The sequence below is a fragment of the Nyctereutes procyonoides genome, unplaced genomic scaffold (genome assembly GCF_905146905.1).
Source record: "Nyctereutes procyonoides isolate TBG_1078 unplaced genomic scaffold, NYPRO_anot_genome, whole genome shotgun sequence".
Taxonomy (NCBI): Eukaryota; Metazoa; Chordata; class Mammalia; order Carnivora; family Canidae; genus Nyctereutes; species Nyctereutes procyonoides.
The window spans coordinates 45,822,124-45,843,638 of NW_026575126.1; the positions used below are offsets into that span (position 1 = coordinate 45,822,124).

The 21,515-nt window shown below is 50.8% G+C and overlaps 1 protein-coding gene across 1 annotated transcript in view; it reads right to left on the reverse strand.

Moving 5' to 3' along the window:
- TEKT5 (tektin 5) overlaps nt 1-17,331 on the reverse strand; it is a 39,559-nt gene extending 22,228 nt beyond the window's left edge. The window contains exons 1-5 of the mRNA XM_055340807.1: nt 16,713-17,331; nt 13,973-14,056; nt 13,066-13,136; nt 8,338-8,481; nt 3,968-4,190 (exon numbers count right to left, since the gene is read on the reverse strand). Of these exons, the coding sequence (XP_055196782.1) occupies nt 3,968-4,190; nt 8,338-8,481; nt 13,066-13,136; nt 13,973-14,056; nt 16,713-17,288 (1,098 nt within the window). The 5' untranslated portion in view covers nt 17,289-17,331. The remainder of the gene's footprint in view (nt 1-3,967; nt 4,191-8,337; nt 8,482-13,065; nt 13,137-13,972; nt 14,057-16,712) is intronic.
- Nucleotides 17,332-21,515: the final 4,184 nt, after the last annotated feature.

Here is a 21,515-nt window from a genome sequence, read left to right on the forward strand (position 1 = left end):
GAACCCACCACTAAAAGATGAAATGGTTAGGATGCCCAGGTGGCTCAGCAGTTGAGCATCTGTCCTTGGCTCAGGCCATGATCCCAGGGTCCAGGGATCAAGTCCCGCATCAGGCTTCCTGTGAGGAGCCTACTTCTCCCTCTGCCTATGTCTCTGCCTCTCTTTGTGTGTCTCTTATGAATTTTTTTTAAAAAAGTGACATGATTGCTATATATTTACCTTCATTCCATCAACTCCTTCTTCTATTATCTTAGAAAAACATGATATAGGATCATCACCAACCAGGAGGCAAGTCCTCGCTCAGGGAGTGTTGTCACAGGTGCTGGGCTGGGGTGTGGTGTGTTTCAAATGGGTGCTGGCTTATTTGCAAAGCAGGTGGTGATTAAATGATAAATATTAATAAAAATCCTCATAGTTACAAAAACTCTCTCATCAGGGAGGAGGAGACTGTTGGTGACAATTCCAAACTTCCCTGGAGAAATCTAGGGAAAAGGCTTTGCTCCCCACCATCACCCAAGAGATCCTTTTTCTCCCCATTGATAATAGTATGAATACTTAGTTACCTTTTATTGAATGTTTATCATGAGCCAAGCACTGTGCTAAGGACACCACAGAAATGTATGCCTTGATCAACTAACTCTACTGTTCCCTGTTTCACCGAGGAGAAACCAGTCGCTGAGACCCACCAAAGGAGCTTCTCAAGTCACCTCCAGGCCTCAGACCTTGTGCCATGAAACATGACAAGGTGCTGTATTTGACCCACAATATGAAATGTCTCCTCAAAAGAAAATGCTTGATCTGTCTTTGGGGCATCTGGTGGCTCGGTCGGGTAAGCATCTGACTGTAGCCCAGGACATGATCTCAGGGTCCATCTGCTACATGGAGGAACCTCGGAGACACCATGCTCGGTGAAATTAGCTCATCACAAAAGGACGAATAGTGTATGATTCCACTCATGTGGAAGTGTGACCTGGAGTGGTCAATTTGTAAGAGACAGAAAGGAGGGTGGTGGCTGCCAGGGGGACAGGGGACTGGTGAGTGGTTTAATGTACATGGAGTTCCTTAAACCTGGGAGTTCTTTTCAGTTTGGGAAGATGGGAAAACATTCTGGAGACAGATGGTGGTGATGCTTGCACAACAGCCTGAAGTTACTTTACACCAGTGAACTATACACTTAATAGTGGTTGCTACGGACTGAGTGTGTGTCTTCCAAAATTCATGTTGAAACCTCATCCCCATTGTGACAGTAAGAGGAGGCGGGGTTTCAGAGAGACAGTGAGGTCCCTAGTAGGCTCATGAATGGGATTTTAGTGCCCTGATATGAGAGACCTCGGAGAGCTCCTCCCATCTGTGCCATTGCCATGGGAGGACACAGCGAGAAGACGATGTCTGTGGATCAAGAAGCAGACACCGAATCTGCCCAAGCTTTGGTTCCTGAGGCTTACAATCATGTAAGATAAATGTCTATTGTTTATAAGCCTCCCAGCCTGCGGCATTTTTGTTACAGCAACCTGAACAGACCAAGAAAATGGTACTCTTTTTGTACCACAATAATAGGACAACTTTTCCCAGAAGGAAGGAAGGAAGGAAAGTAGGAATGAAGAGAAAGAAAGAATAGGTTTGAAATTAAAAGTATTAATTTTTACTGGATTCATGGATCATTCTTTAAAAAACATCAACAGGAAACTCAACATTGTAGATTCCTCTCCTTCATCGAACAAAGATCTAAGGGGTGTCTACGGTGTGCCAGGTTATACACGAAGCAGGGTGGCTACATAGCGGGGTTGGGAGTCATGTTCTGGGGAGATGCAGACAAGTCAACCAACTAATACAGTAAAATCATAGCCACCGACACAGTGTTTACTCTGGACCAGGCACTAGTTCGGCTGGTTTACCTACTACGTTAACTCAGATAATCCTTCTGGCAGCCCTGAAGTCAGAACCAATATTATCCCCATCCTACAGATAAGGAGACTGAGGCACAGAGAGGTTAAGGAAACTGTCCAGGATTGCAGAGATGGGGAGCCAGGACTCACACCCGGGCAGCCACGCTCTGTCCATACTTCTAACCACATGCCATGGGGTGGAGAGGGCAGTGATAATCTACGTGAAACTGCATGTGCAGTCAGCAAGCTGCAACCTGTAGGCCACATCTGGCCCACCGCCGACTTTGGTAAATAAAGTTTTATTGGAACACAGCTGTGGGATGCCTGGGTGGCTCCTGGGATTGAGTCCCGCATCAGGCTTCCCGCAGGGAGCCTGCTTCTCCCTCTGCCTGTGTCTCTGCCTCTCTCTCTGTGTCTGTCATGAATAAATAAATAAAATCTTTAAAAAAAAGTAATACAGCCGTGCTCATTTGTGTCCATATTGTCTACGGCCGTAGCAGATGAGCAGGACTGAGTAGTTGCGACAGAAACCGTATGGCCCACAGAGCCAAATAGAGGATCTGGCCCTTTACAGAAAGTGTTTCAACCCTGCTTTGGGAAGATTAATAGAAAAGTGTTCAGGAAAGGAGGGAGGGAAGGCACATCTGCCAACTCTGTCTTCTCAAGATAGTTCACATCTCTCCCTCCCCCTCCCATCTGATGCACAGGTGGCCATTGCCCCTCACTGGATGCCCTCAAGAGCCTCTTAACCATGCTGTGTCCACGCCCCACCTCTGCAACCGTTTCCCCTCTTTCTCTGGAAAGAGATCTACCAAGGATGAGATTAGATCCCAATCCCTTCCATTTAAAGACCTTCTACGCCTCTCTACTGTTCTCAGAGTAAAGTCCAGACCCCTCACCATGACCTACCACGACCTGTAGGACCTCAGCCTGCCCAGGCTTCAACCTCATACCACACATGTCCTTTGTACTCACTGGCCACTCTCAGGATACTCTTCCCGCCATCTCTTGCCTGCCCAACTCCCTAGTGACCTGCTCTTGATGCCACCCAGTGTAAGGTCCTTATGTGAAGCCCTGATGCTTCTCTTTGCTCTTCCCTCATACTAGAAACTTCCATTTTCTCTGCTCCCTCCATACCTGAGGCTCTAGGGTGGCGTTTGTGGGGGCTTACACTGACCTTGTCTAATTTCCATTGAACCTTGCATGCCACACATATATATATATATCCTTTATATATGTACATACAACATATCCTTGAATCTACAATTCTATTTTGTGAATGCAGGTTCAAGGCTAGTCCTTTGTCACCACCTCCCCCAATCAGACTGTCGTACCTATGTCCTTCAAATGTGTAGATTTTATAGCCACCACTGCTCCTACACCAGAATGCAAATCCCCTGAGGATAGGGAGCAAGGGGTTATTTGCACAGCCCCTGCTTTCATTCCCAGCGGCCAGCAAACATGTGGCACCCAGTATGTTCACTGAGTGTAGGTGGAGCAGGGAGGATAAATTCCATGCAGGGAGGACCCCCAGAAATGTGAGACAGCACACTGCATTCCCACAGGAGCAGTAGAAAGGGCAGGCAGTATGGCAGTGGCAGGAGATAGTGACAAAACTAGGCAATCCTTCACCCCTGATGCTATGGAAGCCTTCGAAGGTCAAAAGGTTACATTTCCAAAGATGCTGATGTGGGCCGAGAGCTGCTCTGCCCATTTCCTGGGGCTCTGATAACTGCGCCCATGTTCACTGACCATGTTCTGCTGCAGGGCCTTCAGATGGAGCGAAGGACCCTGGGGGCCGCCAGCATCCTCTTGGGTGATGTGCTGATGGGCAGGCCAAGCTCCAAGCTCCATCATCGGGGGGAGCAGGGAAGGATCTACCCCAGATGCTGGAATCCCTGTGGGACGCTCATGGCCCCTCCCCTTTCTGGGGGACACCCTCCAGATCCGGACCAGTAGGCCAGTTCAGCACCAGGGGTGGGTGGGCAGCTTGGCCAGATGCCGCTGAGGCCCTCAGGAGGCAGGTGAGGACTCAGCTGAGTGGACAGTGGTCCTTACGTGCACACGCGAGTCTCACTTACCTTAGCCAGCTGTATCTGCAGCTTATTCTTCACGTCTGTCACCTCGGAGATTCGGGCGCTGAAGGCCAGGTTGGTGTGGGTAAACTGCTTCCAGAGCTGATCTGACAAGGTCTGGAAGAGGTTCTCAGCCTCCTCGCGCAGCCGGATGGAGTTGGCCCGCATGTTCTGAGAGTGCCTGATGTTATCATTGCTGAACTTGGCCCAGGTCTCAGGCACAGAGATCCTGCAGGAGGTACAGGGATGAACTAGGGATGAACTGAACTCAAGACAGGAATTGGGATGGGGGTGGAAGGCAGGTCTTGGAGAACCCCCAATCCCAAGTCTCATGCTGGGCACTCTTGCCATCTCGAGAGGGACCATCTCTGTTGGGGGATCACCCTGGGCACTGTCGGATGTTTAGCAGCACCCTTCTGCCTGCCAGATGCCAATAGTACTGCCCCTCCAGTCATGACAACCAAAAATGTCTCTAGAGATTGCCAAACGTCCCTTGGGAGAGGGGGAACCACTGCCCCGTTGAGAACCACTGGGCTAATCCATCCCCCTCATCCCCCATTTTGCAGGGCAGGTAACTGGAGCCTAGCCAGAGCTCATCTTCCAAAGAGCACCTGGTGAATTGTAGGGAAAAGAGAGATTCCTTCAAAAAGCTCTTTTTCTGAGCACTCCCTTCTCACCACCAAAATCACGAGCCAGGCCACGAAGCAGACACTGGGGCACGGTGCTGGCTGCAGGGCCCTTTCAATTCAGTGACGAGAGCGTGCCCATGCTACCTGCCCCACCTCACTCATTCAACGATTCAACGAACGTTGTCTGAGCGACTACCACGTGCCAAGCACTGTTCCAGGCACCCAGGATAGAGCCAGAAACAAGAGCATCAACGTCCCTGTCCTCACGGTGCTAAGCTTCCAGGAGGGGAAGATAGACATCAAATAAAGAAGATATTTACGCATGGTGTATGTACTGTGAAGGACTTTAGCCGGGGAAAGACAGGCTGATGGAGTGCAGCCATCATGCGTCTGTCAGGGTCATAAATGGAAAGAAAAAGGATCGGAAGGCGTCGCGGGGCTCCTGGGTGAGCCGAGGCACAAGGCTGTCACCACTGAGGGCCAGAGCAGAGGGAGGGGAAGGAGAGGGGAAGCCCTGGTGGGGGAGAGAGTGGGAGCAATCCACCCTCAACCTCCTGCTCCTCCTGCCCTCTGCCTCCCGCTGGTGCCTCTCCTCCAGGCTGAACCCAAGTGGGAACCAGATGGGAAGGCGGTCTGCTGCAGTGGGCAGCCCCCACTATAGGACAGCAGCCGGAGAGTGGATCTGGGGGGCGGGGGGATGAACACAGACTATTATCAGAAAAGGCAGGCAGGGAAAGCTTCTCAGAGGTGGTGCAGCATAAGGTATTCAGTTTAGACAACAGAAAGTACTTCCTGGCAGAGTCTGCGAATCCCTGCAACACACAGCCGATGTACTGCGTGGGGGTCTTCTCCTCTGGGAAGCCTCTTAGAAGGAGGGGCACGTATTTCTCGGGAGCCGGCTTCATTTCGGGGGCAAACCAGACTGGGTGACTTTTTAAGATCTCTCCTAGCTGGGAAGTCTCCAGTTCTTAAATAAAACATCTCTCTTCTCAGGCAGTAGAAAAAAGAGACTCAATTTTCTGAAATAGAAGTCTCCTTTCAACATTTTAAAGCACACTTAGATTGCATGGTGAATAGAAATTTTTAAAAACCATATATCATATGTGGTCGCCTCGTCTGTCTTTTGCAAGAATTTTAAAAAATCAAGCAGTAACGGGGGTCTCTCAGCCTTGTGGAGGCGGGAGAGGGCACGGTGTCTGATCCAGACCTTTCAGCCAACAAACACTTGAGGCTCAGAGAGGTGAAGTGTCTTTTCCAAGGTCACACAGCTACTCATCATCAATCCACGGAGGGAGAGGCACCTGGGATAGCAGATAGAGACTGCGGACTGACTCGGGAGCGTGCCTCCTGCTGCTGAACGGAGCACTGTCAAGGTCAGGAGCAGCAACCTCTAAGCCCTCGCCCTCCCCTGGAGCAGACATCTGTGCTCCCCAGAGAAAACAACCCGCTCCATCACACTCTCCCTGGGGTGCATGTGCCAGAGGCAGCTTGTCTGCTGGAAGGTAGTGTGCTTTAGTAAGGGGTATGACCTTTCTGGAACTTGTGTCCTCTAAGGATGGAGGAGGTGGCAAGCTTTGCCAGGAGGCCGGAAGGTGCCGAGGTAAAACACAGGCTCTGTGTCCAACGTGGGCTCACACTGTGGCTCTGCCACTCGCTGTGTGAGGTTGGTCCCGTTGCTTCAACTCTCTGAGCCTTATTCTCCTCATAGTAAAATGGGGAGAATGATGGTATCTACCCTGCAGTTGTTGAGCAACTAAACGTGAAACCCCTATTTGGCACCTGGCAACAGGAAGCGCTTGATAAGTGTTTTAGAGTCACAAGACGCTGTTTGCAAAGTGTCGTGTCTAGCACTTAGCAAACATCCAGCAAAGGGCACCTACTACCAGCACCATCACCATCATCATCATCATCAGTTAAACTGCGGCAAGGAGAACTTGGGTGAGCAGAGATCCTTGCAATGTGGTCTCCCAACGTCCTTTTGCCCGCCCCGCCATGGCCCTGTTTCAAGAAAACCTCCAATACAGAGCCTGGGCTAGCACATCTGGTGAGCAATCAGTCACAGCCGCGGCACTTGCCCTCCAGCTGGAGTCGCTGGACGGGGACTTTAAACAGCAGGCCCCTGCCAGCCCCTGGTGTTGAGCTCTCAGGGAGGCATCTGTCTGGGAAGGGGATCCTCCAGACTCCCACTCAAGATGGCCAGCTGCCGCTGAGGGGACGAGGTGCCTGAAGTCCTGCTCACATGGCCAGTGCCATGGGGAGCGGAGGTGGGGGGAGTCCCCTTGTTGGGAACAGGAGGAGGAGGAGGGTCCCCATGAGTTGCCACTACCGGAAACCCCAAAGGGTCATTGCAACACTTTGATATTTACTGAGGTCCAGCTGGTGGCCAGGTTCAGACCAAGGAGACTGCCAAGAAATTCCTTTCCTCTCTTCTCTCTTTCTTCCCCCGCTCCCTTCCTCTTTTCACTCATTTGCTCACTGAACAAGCGTTTACTGTGTGACAGGCACAAATATGTGTACTAGAAGTCTTCTTTCTCTCTCTCTTTTTAAAAAAGATTTTACTTATTTATTCATGAGAGACACACATAGAGGAGAGAGAGAAGAGAGAGAGAGAGAGAGAGAGAGAGAGAGAGGCAGAGACACAGGCAGAGGGAGAAGCAGGCCCCATGCAGGGAGCCCGACGTGGGACTCGATCCCGGGTCTCCAGGATCACACCCTGGGCCGAAGGTGACACTAAACTGCCAAGCCACCCGGGATGCCCTCTCTCTCTCTCTTTTTCTAAGAGACCAAGAGAGATACCACCATCTCTACTTGTACCCAGAGCACTGCTCTGTCCAGCCCTCATCATCCCAGACCTTAGACTGCCGATTGGGAAAGCAGGCCTAAGTTCTGCGTGAAATTCCATCAACAGGGACATGCCTATGACATAGCCAGGCACACAGAAGGCACCTACCTCGGAGCTGCTGTGACAAGAAAATGAGGTCACACCGCAAACACTCAATACATGTTCGCTGCTGTCTTTCCCCCACACTGGACTCTGTGCTCAGCGCTCCACACACCCACCTTTTTATACTCGGAGCAGCTCTGGGAGGTGGGCACTATTTTTACTGCAGTACAGATGGGGCCCAGAGAGATTAAGTACTTTGTCCCAAGCATGAGTGCAGAGGCTGAATCTGAAGCCAGGCAGCCTGGCTCCAGAATCCACTCTTAAGCCGCCACCAGCACTGACGGGCATTCGTTGGCTCTTGCAGCAGAGCTTGGATTCCTCCTCCGCCTGGTTACAGCCATTCTATTTTGGATTTGTTTGGTGGAATTGCCACTCGGGGTGCCTGGCATGCCCTGGCTCATGGCAGTGGCTGTGTGACCCTCCCTAAGCCAATCTCTTACACCCCCTTGCTGGAATTTGAATCTTGGGCAAAGTGGGGCAAGAATGAAGAGAGGAGGGCTCTGACAATACAGCTGATTAGCTCCCACTGCCTGGCTCATTCAAGCTGCTAGAACCTTCCCGTCCATCCAGCCTTCTCCTGAAGTCTGTGGCTCCCCCAGCAGCCTTCCTGTAAATTCCATCTTGTCTTATGTTAGCCAGCATTGGATTCCGTGGCTTGCAACAGAGAATCCTCATTCACCCACTTTGCCTCTTACTTGACTGATGCATGATAACCCCCTATGGTTCCTTGGCAGAAGCAGACCTGGAAGCCCTCACATCCATCAAGCTCGGCCAGAGATGGGTACCAAGAGCCCACTACTTACGTGCCATCCACTTTCTCCATGCCATGGAAAAAGCTGATGCAGTCCGACGTGTTCCTCAGGTTAAAGCACTTCTCATCGATAAACTGGGCTGAGGTTTTGTCCTCCAGGTCCCTCTCCAGAGCATGCTGAGCATCTCGGTTATCCCTGTGTGGGGCAAGGATTTGTCCCTAGGTTATGTACTTACCCAGAGTCCCTCACATGACATTACCCAGGAGTGTGGTGCAGAGCCATTGCTGAAAGCCAAGCCTCTGGACTCCCAGAAGGGTGCTCTGTCTATCCCCAGTGGCTTCTCGGCCTCTTCCCACTTTGATGCCCTCATCACACTACTCCCATCCCCTTAATACACTAGGATCTGTTGTCATCTAGAACAGGGGTGGACAAACATTTACTGTAAAGGGTCAAATACTAAATATTTTGGGCTTTGTAAGTCATAGGGTCTCTGATGCAACTACTCAGCTATGCAGGAAAACAGTAAATGAACGGGCATGACTATGTCCCAATAAAACTTTACAGAAGCAGGTGGTGGGCCAGACTTGGGCCCCCAGCTGTACTTTGCTGACCCGATTGAGAAGATATGAATTCTCACTGCGGACAGAGCCCAGTATTGATTTAGATCACTTCACAGATCATTGTGTTTGACCCTATGCTGGGCACAGAGGGAAAAGACATGAACTCATTCACTACCAGTGACCCAGTCACTACTACCAGACCCAGTCACTACCTTCCAGTTGCTTACAGATTTGTATAAATAGAGCAAAGATAAATAAAGAATGGTAGGGTTTGAAAAGGATACTAAGTAATGCAGAGGAGGAAGCCATTAACTCCAGGTGAGAACGTTTCTGAGGTAGGTTCCATAAAACAGTAGACAGGTGGGCGGGGGAATGAGGAGTCCAAGCTGAGGACTTCACATGTGCAAAAGCAAAGAAATGAGACATCCAGGTGTTTAGGGACCTCTTAGCAGCTCATTAAGGCTGACAGAATAAGGGGCTGGCAGAGTCAGGAGCTAGAGGGAGCCAGGACCTGGACAGTCAGATGGGTAGGATCAGAGACTGGGCCGAGTCAGGGAGCCTGCAGAGCTAGTGACTGGTGGGGCGAAGCATGGGACAGTCAGGAATTGGACAGTCAGGGATGGGTGGAGTCAGGGAGGGGGCGGAGTCAGGGTGGGCGGAGTCAGGGACTGGACAGAGTCCAGGGTCTTGATTGGGCGGAGCCAGGACCTGGTCAGAGATGGGTGGGATCAAGGACTGGGCGGAGTCAGGGAGTGGGTGGACTCAGAGTGGGCGGAGCCAGAGACTGGACAGAATCAGGCAGTGGGCGGGGTCCGGGAGTGGGGGGGTTGGGGTGGGCGGAGTCAGGGCTGGACAGAATCAGGGAGTGGGCGGAGTCATGCAGTGGGTGGAGTCAGGGCCTGGACAGAATCAGGGAGTGGGCGGAGTCAGGGACTGGGCAGAGTCAGGGAGGGGGCGGAGTCAGGGCTGGGCAGGGTCTTGATTGGGCGGAGCCAGGACCTAGCCGGAGATGGGTGGGATCAAGGATTGGGTGGAGTCAGGGAGTGGGCGGAGTCAGGGGCTGGACAGCATCAAGGGGTGGGCGGAGTTAGGGAGTGGGTGGAGTCGGGGTGGGCGGAGTCAGTGACGGGGCGGAGCCAAACACTGGAGGGTCAGGGATGGGGGAATCAGAGACTGGGCGGAGTCAGGGACTCAGTAGGGGTGAGCCGAGGACAGTGGTAGGGCCAGTTCTTGGTGCCTTCACGGCTGGTATCTTGCCTGGGAACCTTAGACTTACAGGCCACCGTGTGCCAAACTCCAGACCCTGGAGAACCACTTTTGTGGTTCTTGTCATGTTCTCAAAGTACCTGTGCTATTATTTACTTGCTACTTTTCATAAATCACTTCTAAAATATAAATAAGTGTATTTTAAAGGGAAAAATCTGCATCGCTGTCTTTAAAGGAACATCAGTAGCACCTTCCATTATTGGGTCACCTCAAACATAAATACTAAGAAAACACTAACAGAATCCTAGCTAGAATCTGTTGTCTCCAGAAGGTCCTAAGCCTGAACCCTTCTGTCTCTCTCTTAATAGAAACAAGATTAGTCAGTGTTAAAGACACACAAGCATCGACTGGGACTCTGGCCTTGAAGTGCTTGGAAGTGACGGGGAGTAACATTCACTGAGCCAGCTGATGTCCAGACGCCAACTAAAGTGAGTGGTGCACATTTCATACTGGGGTGTCTGTGTGTCTGTGCGTCTGTGTGCGTGTGCATGATCCTTGTCTCTCCCTCATCTTTCTTGGCTTCTCTCTGTCTTGGGGATTTTGTGTCTCTTTCTCTGTCCCTCTCCCCTGTCTCTGTTCATCTTTTTGCCACTTTCTCTTTCTGCTATGGACACCGGATGCTGGTGACAGCTTTCAAACAGGCTGGAAGCAAAGAAAGTAAATTGTGTTGGTGGGTTCCCACTTATCAGAATGCTCAGGGAGTCATGTTGGGACAGGAGAAACCATCCTGAGTCCCCTGAGGCCTTCTGAATTGGCAGAGCCATGGAGGAATGGGGCCCTGTCCTGCCTAATGAACTGGAATGTGAAGACCAGAATGTAGAAAAGAAACATGCCAGAGCCTTAGAGGGGACCCAGGGCCTCAGAATCCCCGGTCTACCGGTCCAGCTAATGAGCCTAGAGAAAGAGGGGGCAGCCCCTGTCTCCCCACCTCAGCCAGTGACGTAGAGCCCAGCCAGAGCCAAGGCTCACCCTGCTGTCGGCCTGCAAGGAAAAGCCCTGATAGGGCTTCTGCTCAGCTTTTCTGCCTTGCCAAGTCTTCTGGTGATGTAGGGACACAGCTCCGCCTGGATGCAGGCCTGAGGCCTCCCCCAGAAAACCATGAGGCCACAGGCCAGCACCAGGGAGGCCACCTGAGCCGGTCAGCAGTGGAGCCTCCCCACGGGGGCAAGGCTACACTGAGTTCTACCCAGCCACTGAGGCTCTGGCCAGTGCCAGGTTAATCAGGGAGCCCTGGCAACATGAGCTGCTTCCTGCCAGAAGACAGGCCTCCTCTGCGAGAGAGCCACTGCCCAAGGTCAAAGAACCTCTCTCGAGGGTGGCTCGGCCTCTATTCTGGCAAAGGGGAGGGATGCCTCTCCACCTGCTCACATTCTCTACCCCCACCCTCCCTGCCCCAGCTGCCTGCACCTCTCAGTGTCTGTCCTCAATCCCCCCAACTTTTCCTCTGTCTCTGTGTCCACCCCTCTCCTCCTCTCTAGCTGTTGGTACACTCCCACATCTTGCTTCCTTGCTGAGATTGCACAAGCAGTCCCCTCCTCACTGTCCCATCTTGGGATTTCCCCTCCTTGAGTCCAGCTCCCCAATGTCAAGTCTGGGATTCTGTTCACTCTGTGGGCTCAAACTATCCCCTGTCCCAAACTCCAGCCCTCTGTCACCCCCATACGCCGAGTTCCTGCCATAGCCTTAAATAGGGAACCTCAAGCACAAATAGGGAACCTCTCTTTCTTACCCAAAGTGATCATAAAAATAAGGGCAAGAAAAAACCCAGTGAAGACATTTCCTTACCCGAAGCGCTCCCTTTGTTAAAAAGATTCCTTTTTAAGTATAAATATGTAAGGGTTTTTTTTTTAAAGCAAATTGATGTATAGACAAACACGAGGCAAACAATATTCCAGGTGGGAGGTGAAAGTATCAGAAATCAGGTCAGAGGTGTGCAAATGACCCTGCTTTCATCCATTTACAGGTCCCTGCATCACTGCTGTGTGTGCACCTGATTTCAGACACCTCCGCCTCTAAGATCTGCCCTGACCACACCCTTAGATCTGCAGGGAGATTTTCAGCACTGCCCTGGATGCTGTTCTATCCTGGGTGATCTTGTCCCTTCCACCTACTCCTCAATGGAGGCGCGGGGGGGGGGCTGCTCTATGTGTGTTGGGAGGGCAGGTGACTGCTCCTTCTGGGGCACAGCAAGCCCCCAGAGCCTAGCTGCAAGCCGCCTGACCCCTGAGCATCTCGTCCAGGTTACCCACATGCCCCACGCAGCTGGAAGGGGCAGCTGTGGCTAGGTGACCAGCCCTGCTCTTGTCCTCTGTGTCTGAGTACTCGAAGAGGAGAAACCAGCAGAGCAGCGCACCCCATAAGAGTTGAAGGCAGTGCCCAGCTCCAGCATCAAGAGGGAAGGCTACCTCCAGGGGAGCCAAGCACCAAGGGCTTCGCTATGGGCCCCAAGCCCTGTAAAACTCAGGTCTCCCTTTAATTATGAGGGGGAGCCTCCTGGCTTGTCATGATACTGGTTATGTAATCTTCCAAGAACAAAAAGATGATTGCTTTTGAAGACTCCCGGCTCAAGGCGCCTGCCAGCTCCCCTCTAGAGATGCCCTGGCCCCTCACCTTGATGCCTGATGCCACCTGCTCTCAGCCATCTCCCCAAGTTCAAAACAAACACGGGGAAGCCCCAGGCTAAGAGAGGCCTCAGTGAGACCCATTTCTTTTGCCAAGGCCCTGCGTCCAAATTAAGAACAATCAGCAACGGTGGTGGCAGCACCGACCCCACTGGCCTTGCAGATGCTACAAATCAGGATTTTATTTCTTCCCTGGAGAGCTGGTTGTTAAACACTTGCCAACACACCACTGACCGAAAGAACCACCTAGAGACGGACAGCCATCTGCTTGCCCTCGGAAACCAAGGAGACCCAAAACAGATGCCAGAAGGGGGAGAGAAAGCAGTTCTTACCGCATCTGGATATCAATTCTTTGAGCTAGTTTTCTCATCTGTTCTTGGCAACATTTTAGCAAATCTACTTCCTGCAATGAAAAATATCAAAAAAACAAAACAAAACAAAACAAAACAAACAAACAAAAAACCAGCGTCACTTAGAAAGTCATGGCACCTCACTTCCCAGGCTAGTGACTCTACCCCTGCCTCTCGCCGCCCACCTTGACCGTCCCCCCAAGGTGAAATGTCAGGGCAGGGTCCATTTCCTGCCTCATCCCACCTGATCCCCGGGCCAGATAGGTAAGGGTCAGCTGTGGAGGATCTACATTCCTCATCTTTTTTTTTTTAAGATTTTATTTATTTATTCATGAGAGACAGAGAGAGAGAGAGAGAGGCAGTGACACGGGCAGAGGGAGAAGCAGGCTGCATGCAGGGAGCCCAATGTGGGACTCGATCCTGGGACCAGGATCACCCCCTGAGCCAAAGGCAAGCACTAAACTGCTGAGCCACCCAGGGATCCCCTGCATTCCTCGTCTTACTTCCTTTTTTTATACGCTTTCTGATTAAAAGAAAATTTAGCACCACTATGTGCCAAGTGCTCATTTGTAGATTGTTTTATCATTATATTAAATAATGCATACGAAATGGTACAGTGTATGACATCCAGTAGGTGCTCCATAAACACTAGCTTTTGTTATTGTTACTTATTGGTATTATTGTTATGTTGTTCATTTTGGAGATCAAAACTGAGGGTCCCATGACCTCACTTCCCTGTTCTCTATGGAATGTAGGCCCTCAATGATGCTTTCTGAGCCCTGACTTTTCATGCGGTGACACATGGCTTCTGCTCCTGATGGGCAGCTCAGAAACCTCTGTGACTAGACGAGCCTCCTCCCTTGGGGCGTGGGGTCGGGGGGCATCTTACCCGGATAAGGTTCTTCTCCACATCGTCATGGACCAAATCAATCCCAATCCTTTTCTCTCGATGGTACAGGCACTCCAGGGCCACCTGTAGGGAGCAGCAGGAGTAACATGTTTTCCCTGCACTCATATGGAAACGCTGACCAGAGGCGACTCACATCCACCTTTGCTATAATCTGTTTTATCCTCAGGAAACCTGGATGCTTCATGTGGCCTCATCGCTGTGCACATGAGCGGGCTTCCACCTCCCCTTCTCCCTCCGTGGGGACCACGGGGTGCCAGGGCTGCCAATGGGTAGCATGCTGGTGCCTATCTCTCAGGTTTGCTGTGTGGATTAAGTTGGCTCGACAAATGTAAAGCACTCAGAATACGGTCAATAATTATTACTTATGAACATGTGTGAAAGCCCCTTTTTGAAGATCTGTAAATGGGGAGGAGGGGAAAGCTTTGCAAAGTGACCAAGGCCATGTGAGACCCAGGCAACCCTGTGACACAGCCATTCACCTTGCAGCTGTCATGGGGACATGGGCAGAATGGAACAGAAAATGGGAAAAGTGGCTGCTCAGGGGAGCTCCCAGAATGAGAGGCTGAGAAAGGCTGGTGATTGGGCCATGAGCCCGTGATGTCACAAAGACTAGCAGAAGCAAGAAGAGAGGGAACAGCCCATCTTGGTGCTGGAATGCAAATGCATCCGGGAACTCAGGAGGTGAGAGGGGTTCACATCACAAGAATTTACTGAGCCCCTTTTCCAACCACACCCGATCAAGGTGCTAGGGATACCACAACCAACTGATCAGAGGGTCCCTGCACTAATGGAGCTCTAAGAGACAGGAGAGAACACACACAAGTAAACACAGAAAGAGGTGCAATCGTTTCAGTAAGGAAGACTTGGATGAGAATAGTCAGGGCGATGTGAGGTTGGCCAGGAAGGACTTTGCTAGGGAGATGACAGACCAAGACCTGAATTATCAGAAGCAGCAGAGGTGAATGGGAATGATGTGCCAGGAAGAGGGAACAGCAGGTGCAAAGGTCCTGAGGTAGGAAGGGGAGCAGAAAGGAAGCCCCTGGAACTGGAGGAGGTGAGGCTGGAGCAGTGAGTAGAGCCTGGGCCGTGCAGAGGCTAGGGCTGGTGACAAGGAATTTAGATGTTAACCAGGGTGCATCAAGGGGGTTTTAGTGAGGGCGTGTGGAGATCCAATTTAAGATATAAAATCACCCCTCTGGCTGGAAGATGGGTGGGAGGAGGGCAGGAGTGAGGAGGAGAGGAAGGAGGTAGTCATCGTTGTCCAAGGGGAGGGCAGTAGTGCTGGAGATGGGGAGAAATGGAGCTGAAAGATCTCTCATCCCCAAGTCACCCTGCGGCTGTTGGGGAGCTGCCTGTGACCAAGTGGAGCCAGGTTTTCCGGACAAGCGGAGTCAGGACCTTTCCTGCAGATGTCCTCACACCTGACACGGAGCAGAAATGGCAGCAGGGGGCTTCCAGGCAGGAGGTTCTGAGTACCTGTCTGCTCTGGGGAGCAATAGAACATCATCCTGTGTGACCAAGGTTGGCTCCCAGAGCATGAGAGGAAGGTAATACCAGTTCCTTACCCGATGTCCACTCCAGGACCCAGTGAAGACCACTCACCCACCCAGACTCCTCTGCAGCCACAGAGCCCAGGAGACTTCCGGCAGATGGGCTAGGAATGGAAACACAGGATGTTTCCTTCCAGAAAACTGACATTCCCTGCCACAGCTGGCACAGGTGCCCTTTGCCCTAGCCCTATCTTCCTGCCTCAAATGAGAACATCAAAATGCTCCTTGCAAGCAGGAGCCTGCAACATGAGATACAAAATCTCTTTGCAAGCAATAGGACAAAAGCCACATGCTGATGATGGCAGAGCAGAAAGACAGGCACCTGGGTCGCCTCCGGCATCAAGTGGAGGCAGCAGCAGGCTGCTCTGTTTCCTCCTGGAATTCTCATTAGGACAGAAAAATCAGTTCCTACTTGGCTGAGCCTTGGCTGAGCGGCCATCAGGTACCCGTTACATGCCACCAAAAGCAAGCCTAACTGATCCGGGATGTGACTGGAGATTAGAAGTGTCGGGAACACTCCCATCCAGGTATTTATTCATTTACTCAACAAACACAGAGTGCCTACTATGTGCCACACACTGTGCTAGGCTGGGAAGATATTCAGAACACCGGCCCAGGTGACCGCCGTCCGCATAGACACTGCTCACGGAGGACCAGCACAGACATGCTGCCCAGCACAGCTGAGGATCCGTCTGGAACACACCAGTGACAGGGCAGACAAGAATCCCTGCCCTCGTGGCACTTAGATTCTAGCTCGGGGAGCAAAACAATAAATAAATATATGGCATAAGTGATAGAGTATGTTAGAAGGTGTTCACGGGTATGGGGCAAAATACAGCAATTATTTTAAGTATATCCTTTAAAGACCACCCTGTGTGCATGACTGCCCGCACACACACATATGCGCGCGCACGCACACACACGGGATGTCTGGATAAAACCTCTGCAGTTCCGATGTAATCCCAAGGGGAGAAGGAAATCCGATTCAGCCTGGGGAACCCTGATTTGACTGGGATGATCCTGGACTGTAGAAAGGGATCGCAGATGATAATGCAGCTCAAACTGACCTGCGAAGTGCCTGTGGCCTTCGCCCAAGAGGAGCTGATCGCACAGGGCTGCATCCCAGAGGCTGCCTTGCCCCCCCCCGCCCCCCCCACCCCCGCACTCACCTGCAGTGGACAGTTGAGCTCCTCGGCCGCACACTCCAGCCGCCTCTTGACTGTCTCCAAGCTGTAGCTCTCGTTCAGAAGCCTCTCCAGCTCGTAGCACAGCTCAGACTTCCAGAAGCCAATGTCCGACAGCCTCTGACCCAGGTTCCGGCTAGTGCCCTCCTGCATCTGGCGCGTCAGCTGGTCCTTGTCCTGCATGAGTCGCATGGAGTCGCCCGTCAGCCGGCTGGCCCATAGCCGAGAGGCCTCGGCCCCGCGCATCTGCAGCTCATTGGACTGGTTCCAGTCGTGGGGGTTGTAGCGGCAGAAGAGCGCAGAGCGCAGCGCAGGCAGGATGGTGGGCGGCCGCAGGGTGCTGCGGCACGTGGCTCCCTCATCCACACAGGTCTGGGCATTGGAGATCTTGTAGAGGAGGCTGGGTCTCCAGGAGTTGAGGCAGCGGTACCCAGGCAGGTAATAGGGCTGGTAACATTCCTGGATCTCTGGGGCCGGCACAGCCGGGGGCAGTGTACTGAAGCCACAGCCTTTCTTGGGGCCACAGTAATTGGCGGTTTGAGTGGTTCCAAGAAACTCCATCCTGCCCCATCAGCCACACTAGGGCAAAACTCTGAGGGGACAAGGCACCGAGGAAGGGGAAGGATCTTCTCTTAGGGATGGGCAGGACCTCTATGACTCAGCACTGTTGTCATAAAGCCCCAGGAGAGCGGGGCTCTCATGGGGCTCTTGCTCATTTCAGGCCCACTAGGCCATATTGTCCCAGTCAAAACACATGCAAGAAACAAAGTGAATAGGGGCTTCTCAAGCCACGGAATTGGAGGTGCAAAAAATGGCATTTTTCTATTCTGTGGTAATAATCAAATCTGCCTTTCACACCTTTCACACCTAACGCTGCCTATGGGAGAAAATATAATGTCAGCTCGGAGGTCATCTGGTGGTTAGTTGTCTTCCTTCCCCCTTTGTCCTCAAGATGGCACCAAAGTGGAGCATCTGTGGTGTGGAGTACTACTCAGCAGTAAAAAAGGAATCACAAATGTATTAAGCCAAGTGGAAGCGGCTAGACTCAAAAGGCCACACAACCTGTATGGCTCCATCTAATAGACGGCATTCTGGAGACGTGGATTCATATGGACAGAGGACAGATCAGGGGCAACTGGGGGCTGGGGGTAGTGGGGCAGGAAGACTGACCACAAGGGAGCAAAGAAGCATGGGAAAACGTGGGGGCAATGACAGTACTATCCCATGTCTTGTCTGTGTTGGGGGTTACACAGCTGTTTGTGTTTGTCAAAACCCACAGAGCTATTCACTGAAAAGGGTGAATTTTACTGTACATAAGTCATACTTCAATAACTTTAACTCAAGAAGGGCAGCAAGGGGAGAGATTGTGAGGCAGAGACCTCATAGCTCACCCACCAAGCCCCAGCACCCAGCACGCCGATGAATAAATGAATGAATCAATGAATGGGCATCTAGAATCAAGAGTTTTATTGTGCCATAAAGCATATTCAATCCTCTACTCTATACCAATGTTTTTATCCATCAAGAAACTTACTCCCTTCTTGGGCTGGTGGGAGTGGCAACGAGATCCCAAGGCAGAGAACCAGAGGGGTGCTTGACCGGTGGGGCCTTTCCCCACTTCTGATATGGGAAAAAGCAGAACCTAACCTGCAAATAAGTGGCCCTTGTTAGGGAGGTGTGATGGTCAAGGGGAACTTTCGCCCTAATTACAACTGAAACCAGGGGTTACAGAGGACCAAGGCAGAGAGAGATGACCAAGCCCCTTCTGCATATCTGATGCTTTACATATACTCATTGAATTTCCACAGTGAACCTAGAACAAAAGGGTGGGCTCTGCACTCATCTTACAGGGTGGGCTCTGCACCCCCTCCACACCCACAACACTTTACTTTGTAGGATGCTTTAAGATGAGACACCACACACAGGAAGTGCTTGCACATCCAGAGCTGTCAAGAAAGGGACCAAAAAGACTTGGTGTATATTTTAAGCACTAAAGGTTCATGTCTAAAAATAATAATGTGACTAATACTTAAGGGTATAAAGTAAAATTTGGGTTTCTCCCACTACCTCTAGTTATTTTCAGTCTTCCTAGATATAACTACTTTTAATCAGAATTTGTATATTTTTCCAGAGATCACCCATGCATATACAAGCACATGCAAGCAGAATCTGGCTGAGTTGGGCTGGGACAGGGCTGCAGATGCTGCCTTCTTTCAGGTCCCCAGCTGAGGCTGGTCCAGGGACCACACTTGGAATAATAGTGAGACTCTGAAATCAGTTCTACGAGGGAAAGGACCTTGTTTGGGATTTTCCTTGTCATCGCATCCACGGCACTCAGTAGAACACCTGCAACATAGTCAGTGCCCAATTGGGGTTTGTGGAATGAATGAAAAAAAAATGGATGGATGAGTGGATGGGTGGATGGATGAAGCAACAGAACTTCAGAAGCCATTAAATGAGAAAGATGAGAAGAGTAGGCTATAGCTCAAATGAAAAAGGAATGGTAAGCCTGACAGCACAGTTCAAGAGCCTCAAGGAATCAACTTCTAAACATTTAGCAAATGAAAATACTGAAAGCAAGGCCTTTGGAGTAGAGTTTTTACTTTTTACCTCGCTGCAGTGGGGCAGTGGCATTTCCAAGTTTCAGCCATGTTGTAGCAGATCTCAGGACTTTATTTCTTTTTGTAGCTGAATAATATTCCATTGTATGATGGATCGCTCATGTTTATCCATTCAGCCGTAGATGGACTTTGGACATTATGAAAAATGCTGCTATGAATATTCCTATACAAGTTTTCAATCCTCTTGAATATATATCAAGGAGTATCAAGGAGAGGGAACTGCTGGGTCCTGTGATAATTCTGTTTAAGATATTATTGAGTTTTAAAAAAGTTTCAAATTAGCATGTTTTTCTTGCTTATTCTCTATTAAACAGTATACGTAGAAGTTAAATCAGGGAACTCCTAGAGGGCACCTGGGTGGCTCAGAGGCTGAGCGTCTGCCTTCAGCTCAGGTCGCAATCCCAGGGTCCCGGGATTGAGTCCCGAATCGTGCTTCCCGCTGGGAACCTGCTTCTTCCTCTGCCTGTGTCTCTGCCTCTCTCTGTGTCTCTCATGAATAAATAAATAAAATCTTAAAAACAACCAAAACAAAGAACCCCTAGCTATGCAGTCAGCCCCGACACATGCAGGCTCCCTACACTCTGATTTGAGAGTCAGTTCCCAATGGCTGGGAATCGGTGGCGCTCTCTCTGGATACAATTTTCATCTCCAACCCCTTGTGCAGACAGTAGGCTTGATACACACAAGGGGAACCAAGATGGAAAGAAACCAGAACTTGGTTACTTCCATCTGTCATTCTGTGTGACCACTTATGCCCAGAATGTACAACAGTGAAGCAGAGAGTGACCTTCAAGGTATAATATTTTTATTTGGAAAGTGGACATTTTTAGTTCGTACATGAAATCTTTTCTGAATGCAGTGCCTTTAAAACTGAAATGCTATCTCTGTATTTGTCAGCTGTATCAAAACCAACCAGGAACAAAACTATTTCCCAAAATACTGTTGTATATACAGGGCAGGGGTGTTAATACAATTATCTACTTGGGCTGTCAAATACGGTAGGTAGTCACTGATTAGAAACCTCTCATCTACCATGTTTTATTTATTTATTTTTCAGTCTCCCATTTTTTTAAAAGATTTTATTTATTTATTCATGAGAGACACACACACACAGAGGCAGAGACACAGGCAGAGGGAGAAGCAGGCTCCATGCAGGGAACCCGATGTGGGACTTGATTCCCGGACTCCAGGATCATGCCCTGGGCTGAAGGCAGACGCTCAACTGCTGAGCCACCCAGGGATTCCTCCCTCAGTCTCTTTTAAGACATGTGGATGGAAAACGCATTCTCTTTCTGGAATCTCTGTAGGAGGTGAATGGGGAGAGGCTGGGGAGCTGGGAACATGGACACTTGAGTGACCCCCCTCCCCCAGTGGGGCTCCCCATCGTCAGCCAGCTCTGCCTCCCAAAAGGCAGACACCCACACCCAGCACTGACTACCACAATCCACAGCCTGGATCCCGCTGTTATGAGATCGCTGCTGACTTCCACGGGCTGTGAAGGGGACAGCTTCATGTCTGTGAATTTAATGGGAAACCCAATAGTCTGGGGAAGAAAAGAATCTTACTTAGGTGATGGCTGGAGCAGCGCTGTCCCATGGAACTTTCTGCTGCGATCAAATCAAATCAAGCATTCCTTGGGTGCCCCCTGTGGGAAGGCAGGGATCTTGACCTGCACCTGCTTGGCAGCCAAAATTGGGGACTGGAGGTGGTTCCAAGCAGTGCTTAGAAAAATGACAAAAGGGATCCCTGGGTGGCGCAGCGGTGCCTTTGGCCCGGGGCGCGATCCTGGAGACCCGGGATCGAGTCCCACATCGGGCTCCCGGTGCATGGAGCCTGCTTCTCCCTCTGCCTGTGTCTCTGCCTCTCTCTCTCTGTGACTATCATAAATAAATTAAAAAAAAAAAAGAAAAATGACAAAATAGGGACACACGTGGAGGACACAGAAAATCCAGAAAGAAGCTGCTTTCAATTCAGCATCTCTGTCAGATTGCATCATTCAAGAACAAAACCTGCATTTTACCATAAAGTGTTCCCCACTCCCCTTTGAATTTAAGAGGGTATCTTTTGGGATACCCTTGGCTGGTGTCTAATAACCCAGCAATCTTTCTGGAAATTTCCCTACCGATACATGCCTTTGTGAGTGTTAAATGCATGTTCACAGGTCCAT